The 18,639-nt window shown below is 41.4% G+C and overlaps 2 protein-coding genes across 2 annotated transcripts in view; one reads left to right on the top strand and one right to left on the bottom strand.

The window, feature by feature from the left end:
- Positions 1-287: 287 nt before the first annotated feature.
- LOC130569136 (pseudouridylate synthase TRUB1-like) lies at positions 288-2,485 on the bottom strand. Its single transcript, XM_057358552.1, has 8 exons — positions 2,336-2,485; positions 2,016-2,114; positions 1,834-1,889; positions 1,672-1,753; positions 1,503-1,575; positions 1,265-1,404; positions 1,113-1,169; positions 288-1,015 (listed from the first exon to the last, which is right to left on the bottom strand). Exons 1-8 carry the CDS (start codon positions 2,469-2,471, stop codon positions 783-785), a joined length of 876 nt encoding a protein of 291 aa, XP_057214535.1. The 5' UTR covers positions 2,472-2,485; the 3' UTR covers positions 288-782.
- Positions 2,486-3,131: 646 nt separating this feature from the next.
- The window catches only part of ablim1b (actin binding LIM protein 1b), a 71,642-nt gene continuing 56,134 nt past the window's right edge, over positions 3,132-18,639 (top strand). The window contains exon 1 of the mRNA XM_057358545.1: positions 3,132-3,309. Coding sequence (XP_057214528.1) covers positions 3,297-3,309 — 13 coding nt within the window. The 5' untranslated portion in view covers positions 3,132-3,296. The remainder of the gene's footprint in view (positions 3,310-18,639) is intronic.

The following is an 18,639-nucleotide window of genomic DNA, read 5'->3' as shown; positions in this document are numbered from 1 at the left end:
TTCTGATTTTGTAAATTTTCTGCAGTAAATATATCAAAACTTTATCCTAATCTATCATAACAAACCATACATCAATAGAAAGCTTATTTATTCAGCTTTCAGATGCTGTAAAAATCTCAATTTCAAAAAATGGACCCTTAGGACTGGTTTTGTATATTTTGCAGTAATTTTGAGGTCTGCAGTTTTGTTTTTCTATAAAATTTGTGAATATAGCAGGCAATGACGGTACTTTAAACAATTAAATAAGATGCAATAAAATACATAGAATACAAACACTCAAACAGATTGCAAGATATATTTATTAGTGAACCAAAATTGCTGTTTTTTATACGTTTTTAAGTATATCGTAAAAAAAAAGAGAGAAAAAACTAACATTATATTTGAGTTCATAAAATTAAATATTTACATAACAGTGCCAACTGGTGTTTTGTCACCAAAATAACAGTGCAGTTTAGCCATAATCTGTTTAAAGAAAAATTATAATTATTTATTTCCCTTGGCACTAAGGGGATGGGGACTACAACCAAATTGAAACAATAATGAGAAAGCTTTTAGATACTTCAGTGGCTTTGATTCCCATCACTGAACTTCTCTAATATACACTGCACAAAATCCACCAATTTCGAAACAATGTCACCACCTTTCCTATCCTCGCAAGTCCCATATAGGGCTATACAGAAAGATGCACCGCGGTAGTAAGGGAGGCAAGGTCAAATCAGAGTGGACCAGGTAATTTCCTACAACTCTCTAGGTGAGAATAATTTGTCACACAGGGACTATGCCTATTCGCTGCTTTGCTTTTCATCATCACCCTCAGATTTAGATGGGGAGTGTTTATCTTTCGGTTTTGCTTTCTTTGCATTCGTCTGTTTCTCTGGTGGCTTTGGGCAAGGCTGCAAAGCCTGAGAGACATCTGCCAACATCCAGCGATCCTCCCGCAATGCATGTTCCTCCAAGGTGAACTGACCCTGCTTGGTCCGGGTCAGTTCCTTTATGTGAGCACAAGATGATAGCGCTGCAGGGAAAGTGGTGTAACTTAGATTACACATGCCAAATAAATGAGATGTTCCTGTTTAAGATGGTTTAGAATGTTGGTACAGAATATTTTTTACCTTTTCCAAGATCATCAATCAGACTTCTGACATAAAACCCACCTCCACACTCAACATCTGTAAATGTATAAAAGATTATTTATACAAATGACACGTTTACCATGTACGCTGTAAGTCTCATGCCTAAAATATATATAGCATAAATGAGTAACCTATTGTGAATAGTGGCGGGCTGAAGTCTTGTAAAGAGAGGCTGTAGACCGTCACTGGACGTGCAGGTTTAGCCTCGACCTCCTGACCTTGCTTCAGCAGGACAGACATGCGCTTGCCATCTTTTTTCAGCGCTGAGTATCTTCAAAATGCAAATATCAAACATTTCTGTCTTAAAGGAAATGCTTTTTGACAGGTATGAAGTGTGTGTTCTTTATCCAATGCAATGGCCAGACTCACAGAGGTGGAACCTGCATAATTTCACCAGTATACTCCTTCAACTTCTCCTCCAAAGTTTCTTTTGTGATGTGATCTGGAAAACAAAGAAAACTTTCCAGGCACAAATTCTTAAACTTCTGTGAGATTTCCATTCCTGTATCATAAGTGCAGCAAAAATTACAATTCTCACCAAAATTCTTCTCGTCGACAACATTTCCTGTGACGTCAAGAGTATCGGTTGCTTTACCTAACTCTGCAACAGCTGTGTATTTCTTCAAAAAAGATGACATGGTTCAACATTATGCCAATAAACAAATGGTAAAGGATAAAGTGTAGCCCAGGAAACGCTTACTTTTGATCCTGCGAGCATTGTGGTAAGCATCTTTGTTCCTTCACCGATACCGACCACTGTAAAAACAAAATAATGTTTGTATTCTTTCCAAAGTGTAACAGCTTGAAAAATCTTGATCTAGCCTTCCATGGGTGTGCTATCTATTGTTTGTATACTATTTCACATTGAAGAAAAACATTTACCAAGTACACCAGATGCATTGCTGTCCAGAGTACCTCCATGGCCAATTTTGAGAGGTTGTTTCTTCCGTTTACGAGGGTTTGGATTTGCAACACCAGCCTCTGTGCAAAAACAATCATGTTAAACAATTAAGCATTCTGACACTAAATTACGATTTAATCTCGTGATCAGATGGCCAATAGGGGCGTGACACCATCCGGGGCTCATAACAGAAATATACAGCGATCAGCTACTTTACTGCACATAGTACAGGTTGACTTAACGTTACCTGAGTGGGGACAACACAGAATCGTTCAGTTTTGGCTTGAAATGAAAACGTTACCTTTTAAAAGCGCCTTCTTCAGCGCGTTTAGCACATCTGCTGAGGTGGGCCCCTGTTTCTTATAAACAGCAAATATACCATGCAAAGACTGGAGTTTGGATAATGAACAGTTTGATGCCGTTGTCACACCAGCCATGCTTGACGCTTTACCGGCGCGGAATGATGACGTCGTTCATAGCTGGATTAATAGTTTTTGCTAGGATGACCAATGTTTGCGTGTTTGTGGTATGTAGGGCGTTTAGTTGAGTATGAACTTGAGCAGAAAGCTTCCAATCAAAAATTAATTAAAACTTAGCACACATTTTTAAAGTCGTAAATTTACAAAGGATGTTTATATGTACTTCCACAAGATGGCAATATCTACCCATTAATTGTAATTTAGTAAGTTTATGAGATGACTAATATTGTGTTTGCGCTTAATGTAAAAATGTCAATCATTTTGAAAATGTAGAGTTTGGCTCATAATAAGAATTACTGTACTAACATGGGTTTGCAGTATACTTAGCCTTTACTCTAGGCCTAATTTAGGCTTTTGATACAGATGTTAAGTTTTTTTTTACACGGGCGAAGGTACACTTGGTATGTGAAAATAAACGATATAAAGGTGTAAATAATATATAAAGCAATAGAAAAAACACAATCATACGCACTCATTTTCCGCAGGGTTGGCTGATTCAACAGAACAAATGTTACTGCAACTGTAGCCACCCAACCGTACGGCAGTCCATCATGCGTTTACCCAGTGAGGGCACGCCCATTGTAAAAACCTCGCTCCCGTTATTCTCTCGCTCTTTGTAGTAATAACTGTAAAGCGTGCCAATTGCCGGGTTATGCCGCTGCTCATGGGACGAGATCTCGCATATTTTCTATTAATATAAAGTCGGGAGCATGTTGGATTGAAAGGTTGATTTCTGACCATCACCGTTATTTCAGAAGGAAATCCACGCTTACATTCCGCGACATGTCAACAAGAGGTAACCAGATTTTCTTTGCAGATTAAAGTGACATTTGATTAGATTAAGTGTCTACTTCAAACGGGCATATTCTGCTGTGAACGTTGTATGTAAAAATGAAGCTGTCTTTGAGCTTGACGTGATGATACTCTTATCAACACGTGTCTTAATGTAATTGATTTTGCATAAAACTGGCTATAAATAATCCACAACACGCATGACTTAAACCAATAGTAAGAATTAGTAGCCTACTGTATAATACAAGATACCTATAATAATGAGTAATCTTGTATTATACATAGGCTATTAATAGCGCTACTTAAGTGCTTTTAAGAGCTTTAGGCAAAGTTTACGAAGCAAGGATTACAAAATTGTTTCTATCAAAATGTGTTATAATTTACATTATATAGGCTACTAATGGCAAGTATTCACTGGGCTGTGATTCATGTCACAGAGCCTGAATGCATAACCGCTGTAATGTATGGAAATCGTTTAAAGAATAAGTTGGTACCCCTATTAAATTATTTTTCTCTAAGGACGGTGAAAAAAAGACAGTGATGCTTGTTGTACTATTTGCATTCCGTTCCTTTTGAATGCTTTTCCTCTCGGATTAGTGTTAAAGGAGATGTGACGCTCACTGGACGTTTCTTCTTGTTGTTCTTGATTTGACGGCTCTAAAGCTTTCTGGACTTTAGTTACGGACTTCACCACAACCACTGGATCTGATCTGTGGTAGAGAGTCTATTTAAAGAATCAGGCTGTCGCTGCCATGCGCCACAACATGTGTTTAAAAACTTGCTTGTCCCAGAAATGATTCTTAAAAAATGCTTGAATACATTATTGTTTTGCTTGCAAGGCAAAAGCCTAGAATTATTGGAAAATAATGGTAATTTATAAATATTTTAGATACTAAAATTGGGACGTAACCCTGAAGCAGGTTTCAGTAAATTCAGATGAGGCAAACAGTGGAGACAAAGAATCTGTCTAGTCACAGAGTGGCCAAACATTCATTACTTACATTGCAGGAAGTTCATCAAATTCGATTTCATTTTGGATAGAAAAGTGTTTAACTTTCTAGTTTGTACTTTCCTCTCAGATGTAACACTAAACACTTTGTTGAGGTCTTTTCACAATGCTGTCTAGTGTATCGATCAAGATTTCACACCATCTCTGCACAACCCCTTTGCAACAAGATCTTGACTATAGGCTTATTTCAACCTTTGCGTTTGAAATGAAGCCTTAACCCATGTGTCCAGTCATTTCCTATAATCACTGGGGTCAAGACAAATCTATGGTATATGGTACATGCATCACAAACTTTGAAATATTCACAAGAGCAAACAAATGCTTGCTTTTTTCAGGCCATGACGGTTCCACTCCACAGTTTATTCCCCTCTCTATCACCATTGCCCGAACCCTAGATTATCGTCGCCCCCTAGGGAGGCTCAGTTTAGCTGTCATCTGGAATCAGTGTGAGATTTTGAAAAGTAAACCGTTTCTAATAACATCCAGAGATAGACAGTAGGACCTCTCTGGCTTGATTTTCTTCAGGCTTTAGGCAGAGCACTGATACCACTGTTTTCTTTCTCAACAACTCTCACTTAAATTCCACAGGAAAGACTTCTTGACAGCTCTATTGCTATCAAAATGAGCTTTCCCACATATTCCATTCGTAATGGAAAAAAACGGACAATTTAATGTATTTCATAAAATAATTGAGATGCTACATTGTGACTTTACGTGTGTTATGGGTTGTATACGGTCTATCACTCTCTCAATTCAGGTCATCCAGGCTGTTTTAAGATACATCTCTTATCATCGCTTTAAGTGTCTGTCTCTGATAGGACAGTTGTCTGTGATGGGTTGAGCAGGATGCAAGCCAGAGGGCATTAAGTTTTGTTGCCATGGAAGCTTCTTTGTTTGACATGAGCTTTCCTCGGAGACACGGAAACACAATCATTTCACTTCAGCAGCATGACACATCCTAATTCTTGCTGTCTATCTCATGGCTAAGCTTTTCTTTGTGTCCTGCTTAGTCACAAGTATATTGTAAGAGTTGCATTTTTAAATCGTATGACTCATTCTTTCATGAAGCTAAATTATTGGACGCTGCAAACGTTTATATAAGGATGTGATATTTAGTTTATTTGTAGTGTGTAGAAGATGCGAGATTAACCTCTAGCCATCGGCTCTGCTTTGTGTGGGCTTGCTGGTGCTGCCACAGTTAGGCTGACCAGGGGAAGTGGAGCATGCTTGCTGATCGCTGGGGTTTCAGCTTCATGAAAGCCACAGGGCTTTATCTGTTGTCCCAGTCTTAATTAAGCTTGATCCCACCAGGAAGCTGCCCCTCTCCCTCTCAGTGTTCCACAAACTGCTCTCAGCCACGCGGACCCACTGCATTCCTATAACTAGGATGTCACTTTGTGAAGATGAGATTAAACATGATTTATATGGTTAAAGTCTTTAATTTATTCTTCACAAGCAGCACCAAAAAAAGCAAAACTGTCCAAACAGGTTTTCCTTTACCCATCTTCTTCTACAGTCGAAGCCTCTCACACTTTTGTAGGTTTTGTATTGCGTTGCTGGCCCACCTAAACAGAGATTTTAAAAGCGCTTCCTTAAATCAGCATTTGCATGGCTTGCCTACTGCTGTCTCTGCACATTAAGTTGAGATAGGGAAAGATGTATTCTAACATCCCAAAATGAACCAGACGAGTAGCTTTAAGGATTTAGTTATGGGCTTTGAGAGGAGAGAGAGGAAAGTCCCAGGATGCTGAGTGGGTTTTGTAGATATGAAGAAATCACAATAAGCAAATATAAAGCCCTGCTGAAAAAACACAATAGAACCCCAACAGAAACCATTACAGAAATTCTAATGGTTTACATTAAAATACCATTATGAACCATTAGATTTTTACATTAAAACCATTACAAAATGCCTTTTTGTAGTGTGTTTTGGGCATTATTCCAGTAGAATTTCCCTGCTGAGAAAAACAATAGAAACCATTAAAGAAATTATAATGGTTTTAATGGGTTTAAAGGGATTTGTATTGGTTTTAATGGAAACTGTAATGGTTCTACTGGTATGTGATGGGTTCTATTGGTGGGATGTTAAATCCTACTGGAATAATGCCCAAAACACACTACAAAAAGGCATTTTGTAATGGTTTTAATGGAAAAAGCTAATGGTTCATAATGGTATTTTATTGTAAACCGTTAGAATTTCTGTAATGGTTTCTATTGGGTTTCTATAGTTTTTTTCAGCAGGATTAACATCCCACCAATAGAATCCATCACATACCAGTAGAACCATTACAGTTTCCATTAAAACCAATACAAATCGCTATAAAACCAATAAAACCATTACAACTTCCTTAATGGTTTCTATGGTTTTTTTCAGCAGGGCAATTTTCAGCAGGAACATAATTCTAATGGTTTCCATTAAAATACCATTATGAACCAATAGCTGTTTCCATTAAAACCATCATTCCCTCACGGCTCTCGTCCCGCCTTCCTCGTTACACTAGTCATCTTCTTAGACTCTTTGGATTCATGCATGACTCATGCAGATTTGGCACTCTGCATCTATTCTTGCTCCCACTGTCCCTCTGGATCGGTGAGATTACGATTCGGCATTGCGTATTGTTCAGACTTTCTTTAGAGATCCTGTATGAAGTCACATCTGTGGATCGGCTCCTACTGAAACAATGGCAGGAGCTGGGAAGTAGCCAGGGAAATGAAAGTTAGAAATTTTTCCATCTCTGTGTAGTGGGTTTTGTTTTAGATGTTTTCCACACTATAGCCTTTTCTCGTATGATAACCTCAGCTTGAACTAGGCCTCATTTGCAGTGTACTGTACTGAACAAACACTTCAAGCCCTATAAATACCTCCATGAGAGGTCTACATGTAAACAGATGGAAAGATAGTAAAAAATTAAGAAAATTTGCGAGTGCATAAACTGTTAAAAATGTAAAAGCCTAACCAAAAGTCACAGAACACACTGAAAATCTAGAGATTCAAAATCTAATTCAAATCCAAAAACAGGTTGAAAATGTAATTATTTGAAGAAACATGCTGGTCATATGCAGTTGGAATGCAGTTTTTAGGTGACTAATACATTTGTGAGATTGACTATGAAGTGAACGTTCTTTTGAACATTATGAAATCATAGGATCATCAGGTTTTGTGTACACTTAAAGAATGTGTGTCATTAAACAAAAGAAAACGTCTTGGTTACGGATGTAACCTCAGTTCCCTGATGGAGGGAACAAGGCGTTGTGTCGAGCCGACAGATGGGGTTCGTCCCTGAGAACCAATCGCTTCCGACTTCTTAGAAAAGGCCAATGAAATTGGCGAATGAAATTTGCATGCCAGACTCCGCCCCCGGATATCCGGGAATAAAAGGGAGACGGCGTGCTTCATTCATTCACCTTAGTTCTGAGGAGCCTGAGACCTCTCACGACTGCTGCAGTGGGCAGCACGTGTTGTGGCAAGAAGGACACAACTTCTCGTTCCCTCCATCATGGAACTGAGGTTACATCCGTAACCAAGACATTCCCTTTCTGTCGGTCTCTCAACGTTGTGTCGAGCCGACAGATGGGGTTCCTATGGAAAACGCCACAACACTGTGCCCTGTCACAATCTCTAGCGAAGCGACGGTGACTGGCCTGGGCGTGTCAGCCGTGAGCGCTACCGCGAAATTGTAATCTACCAGTGGGTAGGTAGGGGGTCCCAGAGCTTTACTTGAAAGGTGGGAAGGCCCCTGCCTTCGGCCTCACAGGCGGTGGCCTTGTTTCTCTAACAGCTAGAAGCCTCCTGGTACCGTAAGGCCACTGGGTAAGCGCTACTTCCTCAAGCGGGGGATGCGCTACAGAGACCACTTCCTACCGGAGGGAGGAGTTTAGTGGAGATACCAACATGGTCTCACCGATGGGGGAGAACTCATGGGAAGAATGTGCGGACTGAAGGAGTTAACCGCGAGGTGGAGGTCCACCTAGGGAAGGTCATGGGTTACCAAGGTGGGAACCAATCATGAGGATACATCAGACGGAACCGCCCTGCTGGGGGTTAGGTCCGGTTAGAGCTATGTTGTGGATAACTCAGTTGGTACCCGGCCTAAGAGGCAGGGCTGCTCTGCCCAGCCCGCCCCCAGGAGGTGCTTGCTTAGTGATGGATGGAGTGCCTGTTCTTCACCCAGTGGGGGAAGAAGGGAGGCTAGTTTAGTACGCTGACCCCCTTAGGAGAAAGGGGGTAAGGTACTGTCATAGGCGTACACCCTACCGGCCTCCAGTCTTGCCTGATGCCTGCAAGACTCGAGCTGATACCGGTTTTACACGGAGGCTGTAGGACCTCGCGAAGGTGATGGGTGTAGCCCAACCCGCAGCTCTGCAGATGTCTGCCAGAGAGGCGCCTCGAGCCAGTGCCCACGAGGAGGCTGTACTCTGTGTGGAGATAGCTCTCACCCAGTGGACGCAGGCGATCTTAGGACAGGTACGCCATAGTGACGGCGTCCATGATCCAGTGCGCCAATCTCTGTTTGAGACAGCCCTCCCTGCTGATCTCCAAAACAGACAAAGAGCTGCTCAGAGCTCCTGTGGCTCTGCGTGCGGTCCAAGCAGAGGCGCAATGCGCCTACTGGACACAACACGAATGGGGTTGGGTCTTCCTCCCCGGTGGGGAGCGCCTGTAAGTTCACCACCTGGTGTAGGGGGAGTGGTGGGAACTCTGGGCACGTAGCCGAACCGGGGTCTCAGGATAGCGTGAGAATCACCGGGCCCGAGGTCTAGGCAATCTGTGGACACGGAGAATGCTTTTAGGTCCGCTACCCTCTTGAGCACCATCCGGAGAGCCGTCTTCATCATGAGGTGAGAAAGAGCGGCATCTCCGAGGGGCTCCAGGTCCGCATCAAGGTCGCAAGAGGGTACGGAGCGCGGGTGAGGCAGTGCCTTCCCGCACCCCTGGGAACCAATTGATCAGGTTGTGCTGTCCTAGAGACTTACCAGCAACTGGGTCGTGATGAGCGGCAATAGCGGCTACATACACGTTCAGTGTGGAAGGGGAGAGATTACTCTCGAGTCTCTGGAAGGACAGCACGTTCCCAATCGAGCATCTTTGCGGGTCTTCTCTTCGAGAAGAGCACCAGGATGAGAAGAGGCACCACTTACAGGCGTATAGCCGCCTAGTGGCCAGGGCCCTAGCCTGAGTGATGGTCTTAACCGCCGCAGGGGGTAGGCCACTCAGGATCTCCTCATCTTGTCCAGTGGCCAGACATGGAGGTTCCAGAGGTCTGGCCTGGGATGCCATAACGTGCCCTTCCCCTGGGAAAGCAGGTCCTTCGTCAGGGGAATTGGCCGGGGGGAGCTGTAGTCAAGAGCATTAGCTCCGAGAACCAAGTCCGGTTGGGCCAGTATGGCACAACTAGTACACTTGATGCTCCTCTTCCCTGACCTTGCACAGAGTCTGTGCAATGAGGCTCACTGGGGGGAAGGCGTACTTCCGCTTGTCCCACGGCCAGCTGTGCGCTAGAGCATCCGTGCCGAGGGGGGCCTCGGACGGGAGTACCCTATCGGGCAATGGGTGGTGTCCAGGGAGGCGAACAGGTCTACCTGAGCCCGCCCAAACTGTACCCAATGAGCTGGACTGCGCGGGGGTGGAGTCGCCACTCTCCGCGAGGCGTCAACTGACGAGAGAGCGCATCGTCTGTCTGGTTCAGGTCGCCTGGGATATGTGTGGCTCGCAGGGATCTGCTCAACTGTGGACTCCACAGGAGGAGGCGTCGGGCGAGTCGTGTTAGCTGCTGTGAGCGAACGCCACCCTGGCGGTTGATATACGCTATGGCAGTTGTGCTGTCCGCCGGACCAGCACGTGCTTGGCCTGCACGAGAGGTTGTAGCCCCTTCAGTGCAAGTAGCACATCCAACAACTCTAGGCAGTTGATATGCCTGCGCAGGCGGGGGCCCGTCCATCACCCCGACACTGCTTGCCCGTTGCACACGGCACCCCAACCCTGCAGGGAGGCGTCTGTCATCACCACGCGTCGGCAGAGAGGCGTAATCACCATCCGCCTGCTGCCCATGTGCCACGCTCTCCAGGGAACTCGACCCGAGGGGTATCACCACCGCCGAGGATGCCATGTGCCCAGGAGCCTCTGAATTTCAGGGGGACCACTGGCTGCTTGAAATATTCCAGGCAGTTCAACACTGACTGAGCGCTTTCTGAGTCAGTCGCGCTGTAATGGAGACAGAGTTGAGTTCCATACCAAAAAAAAGGATGCTCTGCACAGAGGAGAGCTTGCTCTTTTTCGGTTGACCTGTGGTCCCAATCGATCTAGGTGCCGAAGCACTAGGTCCCTGTGTGTACATAACAGATCTCGCGAGTGTGTCAAATGAGCCAGTCGTCGAGATAGTTTAGTACCCGCACACCTGTCTCCCTGAGGGGAGTGAGGGCGGTTTCCACGATCTTCGTGAAGACTAGTGGGGACAGACCCAAAGGGAGGACTCTGTACTAATATGTGGAACCACCGAGACGCCCAGGGGAAGTCGCCGCAGGAAGGGACAGTCCGCTGCACCATGTCGTTGAACCGGCAGTCTTGTAGTTGCTATTTGTAGCGAAGTCTGTTGATCATGAGCGAAGGCTCCGAAGAACAAAAGGTGAATGAATGAGGCACGCCGTCTCCCTTTTATACCCAGATATCCGGGGGCAGAATCCAGCATGCAAATTTCATTCGCCAATTTCATTGGCCTTTTCTAAGAAGTCGGAAGCGATTGGTTCTCAGGGACGAACCCCATCTGTCGGCTCGACACAACGTCGAGAGACTGACAGAAACGGAACCAAATGCAAAAAAAATCATTATCATTTTTCTATAGTTTACCACTCAATGTCTTCTGCTTATTATATACTAATTTACCATTAAATAATTATGTCTCAGATTGTTGAAACCTACAGTACACATTCTATATGCTGATATATAGCCCTATATACTTAGATATATAGAGTATATACTGTATATTTATCCCTCGCAGGTGTGTGAGCACCAGATGGAGCCCATCACTCTGATTCCAGCTGACCACACACCCCTGTGCTCCTTATTCCCCCCAGGCTGCTGATTCTGTGCTAAAAAATTGCCATCCGGACTAACGTTTCATCTGCGCTCAGCTCCAGAGCCACTCAAGAGCCTGCAGAATAAATGCTCGGCTTCATTTTAAACTTTATCTCAGTGTTATTTGCTGAAACGTATCAGGCCATGTTCTCCTGAGGTCTGGTTTATATCAAAGCCTGTCAGCCTTGCTAACTTATCTCTCTTTGCGAACAGAAGTCCAGTTGCAGGCCCGTGGGGAAAACGGCCGCTGATATAACTGGCTGTCAGCCGGCTTTTGTCCCAATTATTTCCTGTGTTATTGTAGAAGATGTGGCTAAAAGTAAACCAAGATATCCCTTTTAAAACCAAGCATTATGAGTTACAAAGGAGCACAGGCTTGATCACCGAAAAAGTGCATTTGATTTCTCTTGCTCTCCAGTCTCTTCGTGTATAGTCCTGTCAGTACATTACGTTATTAATTCTGTACAGTAGTTTCTGATTGGTCCATTCGGGAACATTTATGCATGTATGGAGTTTGTCCAGTAGCCTATCCAGTTTTGTAAACTGAAAACAACCTCTGATTAGGCTGTCAGGATCTTGTAATCTGTAGCAACATTATGTAAGCAATATTCCATGTTTTTTTCTGCCCAAAGTGGGTTTGTGGGTCATCCATGCAATGTCATGGCAGTCCGAGTGCTTATTGCTGCATCCCAGACCACCTGCAGTGAGAGCAGCAGCTATTACATGAATTATATCTTAGCCGGGCACAGTTTCATTAATAACAGCTCTGCAGACGGTGACTCACACATGACGTTCTAATAGGATCGGACAGAACTCAAATCAATCATCGGTTTTGTTTCCAGGGCTTATATCAGTCTCCCGTTTACCCAACATTTTGTAAACCCATAGGGCTTTTTATATCCCAACTGATGCTAAGGGATCATCCGATGCCCAATTTTGGAGATTTGGAGCATTTGCTGAGTTTTTTTTTGTTTGCTAGCTGTGTCTGAATTCGTTATGTTAAAGCTCCCCCGTCTAGCCTGAATACATCGAAAATGATGAGACTCTGGGCGTTCTGACTGCAAGTTAGAATTCCGTCAGTGAGAGAAGTCATGAATATTACTCAGAATACTCTTCTTTCATTTGGGTTAGTCTTATGATATAACTATATCAAAATATGAATGACAATTAACACTGTTAATATTAAATGTCAATTTACTATTATATTTTATTTAATTACTGGATATTTTATCATAACTTATCCGCAGAACACAAAAGAAAATATTTTGAATAATGTTGTTAACCGGAACCCATTGTGTTGCATTGGTTTTGTACAATAGAAGTGAATGGGTGACGGAACTTTCTTCAAAATACTGTATCTTCTTTTGTGTTCTGCGGAAGAAATATAGTCATAAAAGTTTGAAATGACATTTTCATTTTTGGGTGAAGTATTCCGTTAATATAAAATTAAATACATATTATTAAAATTACATTTAATATTAAAGTTTGTAAAAAGTTTTTTTCTAACCAAATTCTGCCTATGTTTATAAACACTCTTGTCATTCATAATCAATATACTTTAGTGCTTATTCAGTGAATGGAGACTGGAGCTTTCAAATTATAAATACTGTAAATACTGATATACTGTATACACTCACCTAAAGGATTATTAGGAACACCATACTAATACGGTGTTTGACCCCCTTTCGCCTTCAGAACTGCCTTAATTCTACGTGGCATTGATTCAACAAGGTGCTGAAAGCATTCTTTAGAAATGTTGGCCCATATTGATAGGATAGCATCTTGCAGTTGATGGAGATTTGTGGGATGCACATCCAGGGCACGAAGCTCCCGTTCCACCACATCCCAAAGATGTTCTATCGGGTTGAGATCTGGTGACTGTGGGGGCCATTCTAGTACAGTGAACTCATTGTCATGTTCAAGAAACCAATTTGAAATGATTCGAGCTTTGTGACATGGTGCATTATCCTGCTGGAAGTAGCCATTAGAGGATGGGTACATGGTGGTCATAAAGGGATGGACATGGTCAGAAACAATGCTCAGGTAGGCCGTGGCATTTAAACGATGCCCAATTGGCACTAAGGGGCCTAAAGTGTGCCAAGAAAACATCCCCCACACCATTACACCACCACCACCAGCCTGCACAGTGGTAACAAGGCATGATGGATCCATGTTCTCATTCTGTTTACGCCAAATTCTGACTCTACCATTTGAATGTCTCAACAGAAATCGAGACTCATCAGACCAGGCAACATTTTTCCAGTCTTCAACTGTCCAATTTTGGTGAGCTCGTGCAAATTGTAGCCTCTTTTTCCTATTTGTAGTGGAGATGAGTGGTACCCGGTGGGGTCTTCTGCTGTTGTAGCCCATCTGCCTCAAGGTTGTGCGTGTTGTGGCTTCACAAATGCTTTGCTGCATACCTCGGTTGTAACGAGTGGTTATTTCAGTCAAAGTTGCTCTTCTATCAGCTTGAATCAGTCGGCCCATTCTCCTCTGACCTCTAGCATCAACAAGGCATTTTCGCCCACAGGACTGCCGCATACTGGATGTTTTTCCCTTTTCACACCATTCTTTGTAAACCCTAGAAATGGTTGTGCGTGAAAATCCCAGTAACTGAGCAGATTGTGAAATACTCAGACCGGCCCGTCTGGCACCAACAACCATGCCACGCTCAAAATTGCTTAAATCACCTTTCTTTCCCATTCTGACATTCAGTTTGGAGTTCAGGAGATTGTCTTGACCAGGACCACACCCCTAAATGCATTGAAGCAACTGCCATGTGATTGGTTGATTAGATAATTGCATTAATGAGAAATTGAACAGGTGTTCCTAATAATCCTTTAGGTGAGTGTATATACAAGTAGTGATAGGCGAATTCCATGTAAGGGGACCCGCGTTGTATGTAGATAGAAATAGCTCATTCTAAGGTAATAAAAACATAACGCTTCATTATGTAAAGTCTTTATACACCTCTGAAGATATATATATATTATATTGCATTTAATGTCAATTGTTCCTCCACAAAAATTATGCACTGGACCTTTAAACACGTACCTAAGTAGTAAATTCAGTAAAACTGAAAAAATGAGTGGGAGAGTGGTCTCTCAATTTTTTCTGCAGCTGTATATTCGATCTATTCATGCGTTCGACATAAACAGAGTATGACACAATGTATGAAACAAAAAAGACAAGCTATGTAAGATACAAATCCTGTTTTTTTTCTCCTGTGTTGTGGTAGCCCCGCCCACATCTCATTGGCCCCGAATATCTGATTGGCTGTGACCAATTTATGTGGCACAAGATTTTCACATTCAGTATGGAAAAACTGCTTGTATCTCAAAGCTTGTCGCATTGCACCTGGTGAGTTTTGTCTTGCTTGCTTGCACCTTGTTCTCCCTCGAGACATCTGTGCTATTTGCTCCGGTGGGTCTGTGAAGGGTTACAGTTTTGATTCTGATGTTGGCTGAAGGTCTTAGAGTTATCTGAACAAATAAACAACCCCACACCATTTCCGAGCAGCCTCTGTGTGAGTGCACGGTAGACTGTAAATGCCAGGGATATAACTCGAACCAGCCTCACCTAAAATACAGAAAGCAAAAGAAAAAAACTCCCCTTAACTGGAAAAGATTACGACATTAAGAAAGAATTTTCCCAACATCCCAACATTTCCTCAGCTCCAAAGTAAGTGAGTATTGACAGAACAGTTGTTTCAAACTTAAGGCTGGAGGTTTGTAGAAGTGTAACCATTTTTGTACAGAGATGAGAAGCTCTTTTCGTTCCTTTCTTTTCTTTTTAAAATCAAGAGCAGATGTGGCAGGGCAATTTATAATGACCCATTGTATCCAGGTTCAGTATCTTGACAGCCGATTATTGAATATTAAATTTCACCTTCATTGCTGCTGTAGAGAATGCATCTGTTTCTTGGTGTGCTGTGTGTGTGTGAGAACCAAAGCAGGGATGCAGTCATTAAATCCTCTCAGTGTGAGAAAATGCCATGTCATAAAATGCTGCACTCATTCATTTATTAGACAACATCATTTTTATGAAGTGATATTCCTTCAAATTTGCTGAAATAGGGTACAGCCGGTGATAAAAGACTCCAAGCCTTATGACTCAACTCAGCTTTTAGAGTTTTAGTTGTAGTGATATTTATATGCTTTTCTTCTTTGACCACATGAATTGGAACCTCTTGGTATTGGAATTGAATCAAACTGTGATATTATTGCCACCTAAATGCTTTATTTATTGAAACCATACATCCACACTGGCTGCAGTTAACACATAATGCGTTATTAAAATTCAGTTTTCCACCTGTTAATAACATGTGCATATCATATTTATAATGTACATGCTTATATTTCACACTGAAACTGAAGTGTATTTTTAGCTGGTAATTTTCTATGGTATGCAGTGGACTGTGTGTGATTGAATTAGATTTGCTGTGATTTTGGCCCACAGCTTCGTGTATAACAAGTTATGTTGTTGCATTTATAAAGATTGTCGCTAGAGGGAGCAACACAACACAATTCAAACTGTTTAATTTAGGACAAAAGAACATGTAGGCCTATGTGCTGCTGTGTTATCACAGGGTATCTTAATCATTAAGACTTTTTTGCACATTCATTAAAATGTAATCTGATGTTTTAAGTCATGCTTTCCTTTTTTATAGGCTTAAAGTCTGTCTTCATTCCCTCACCCACAAGTTGTTCCAAATCTGCATAAATTTCTTTGTTCTGATGAACACAGAGAAAGATATTTGGAAGAATGCTTGTAACCAAGCTGTTCTTGGCCACCATTGACTACCATATTAGGAAAATTTGCGTTGTAAATTGTTCTGTTGAACACAAAAGAAGATATTTTGAAGAATGTAGGAACGCAAACAGTTCTGGGGTACTTTTAAGTTAGTTGATGGTGGCCAAGAACTGTTTGGTTACAAGCATTTTTCCAAATGTCTTTGTGTTTATCAGAACACATAAGTGTATACAGATTTAGAACAACTCGAGGGTGAGTAAATGATGACAAAATTTTTATTTTGGGGTGAACTGTCACTTTAAAAAAGGAAAAATGTCTTTTTTTTTGTTGAATCAAATACTGTAGAAATGATTATTATAAATAAAACATTTAGAATCTTTGTGTAACGTTACATAAAGGAAAGCAATGTTTAGTGACTGTATTTGTATTTATAAACCCAGCAAAGAAATACTAAATATTCAGACTGACACGATACAATTGTGAATGTTATATAACACCACTGTTCTTTATTTTGATGCATTGTGTGTATTCATCTATTAAGCGATTCACTTTGGCTAGATCATTGTCATAGTCTGCATCTATATCCATAGGGTCGACATAGAAAAAATATTTTGCATTACATAAGGATTGAACGTCTTTTGTACATGCAGCGTGATGCAGTACTAGTGGAGAACCTCAAGAGATGTATTTAAAATTTAAAGAGTTGAAATTAAATTAAATTACAATTCTTTCATAATGTTCTTACCCTCGTGTAGTTTCAAACCTGTACAAAACTTTCTTTTTTCCTTTAAACAAAAGAAGGCAAACATTTGAAGCATGTTAAGCAATTGTGCTCATAGGGTTGCAGGTGTGAATATTGCCTCATGTTCTGATCCCATTTCGCTCTCTCTTCTTGCACTTTTCTGTCTGTTGTCTACTGACTTCTGGGGGTATGATTAATAGTTATTTTCTGTAATATCCATTTTGTAACTTTAGTGTAAATGTAAACAGCCTGAATGCATAAATAAGTTTATTTTAGGTTGCTTGGCTTTTTCTAATGTAAATGATTATTTTGATTATTAAATTATACGTATAAGTGTAATAATAATAATGTTTATACATTATATTAATAATAGTTAAAAAGTGTTAGAGAGGGGTATTTTATTTATTTATCTGTTTATTTTTAAGAAAAGTGGTGTTTCTAGGTAAAGGTATAAAGACGTGAAACAGATTTCAGGGGAAAGCCTGAGAGTTTCTTCACCTCTTGCTCAGATTTGTGTTAAAGCTGTGTATTGGTTTAACCTTTATCTGAACATGAGGACTCAGAGGTAATGGATACTGAGGCTGAATGACAACACTGAAATGTCAGGAAGACTTTAGCTGCAATTGCTGTGCTATGTGTGGCATTTCAAGTATGCGTGTGCTTGTAATATGATGAGGTAAAAATACTTCTAAGTAATTGTGTGTCTGAAAAGTGTCTTTTTTGCATTATACAGACCCTTTATATAGACCCCACAACTGAGTTTTGTCTGTGTACTTAAAATTGTTTTGTCTATGAGTGGCGATTTTCTTAATAGACCGTGTGAAGCTTAATACTGTTCCATAGTGTTAAAAGAATGCATGCATGCATGAATGAATGTGGGTGGGGGGGGGGGGGTTGCTATATTTAGTCCTTACAAATGTAGTAAAACCTGAAAACCAGACTATACTAACAGAGCCTAAGCTAATATGCAAAGTCTCCCTAAAAACCTATTTTCACCAGGATATGCAAATCTTTCTTTTAGTTAATGTTTGTGATGCTGCATGAATTTCATACTGTACCTTTAAATAGCATCCCCCCTCAGACACTACAGTCATCTCCCAGAAGAGTGGTATTTATGTACATGCAACTCCCCCATAATCCTCTGTCGGGGCTCTATGTGGCAGGGCACTCCTGTGAGGTACTCCATCATTAAGAATCGTTATAATTTACATTGTATCCTTGCCCGCATAACCTCTACATGAATCGTACTTAGCTGTATGCGTCTGTAATGTCACAGTCATTATTTTAAATGTACAAAGGCAAAGGGGACAAGCTTAAAGGGATAGTTCACCCAAAAATACAAATTCTGTCATCATTTACTCAGCCTCAAGTTCTTTCAAACCTGGATACATTTTATTGTTACAATGAACACAAAAGGAGATATTTGGAAGAATGTTTGTAACCGAACATTTCTGAGGAAACATTGACTTCCATAGTAGGAAACGGAACTACTATCGTAGTCAATGGTGCCCCAGAACGGTTTGGTTTTCTACATTTTCCTAAATATCTTCTTTTGTGTTTAACAGAACAAAGAAATGTATACAGATTTGAAACATAAGGGTGAGTAAATGGAGACAGAATTTAATTTTTTGGGTGAACTGTTCCTTTCAGAAGGCTTATTAAAAACCTCGGAAAAAGAATTTGGAGGAAAAAATCACATTGTGATACTCGGGGTGACTTACACTGGGTTCCAAATTATTATGCAAATGATATCTTTCTC

Source organism: Triplophysa rosa, linkage group LG18, assembly GCF_024868665.1.
Source record: "Triplophysa rosa linkage group LG18, Trosa_1v2, whole genome shotgun sequence".
Lineage (NCBI taxonomy): Eukaryota > Metazoa > Chordata > Actinopteri > Cypriniformes > Nemacheilidae > Triplophysa > Triplophysa rosa.
The sequence above is the reverse complement of the archived record's forward strand: the minus strand, read 5'-3'. Positions and strand labels throughout refer to the sequence as shown.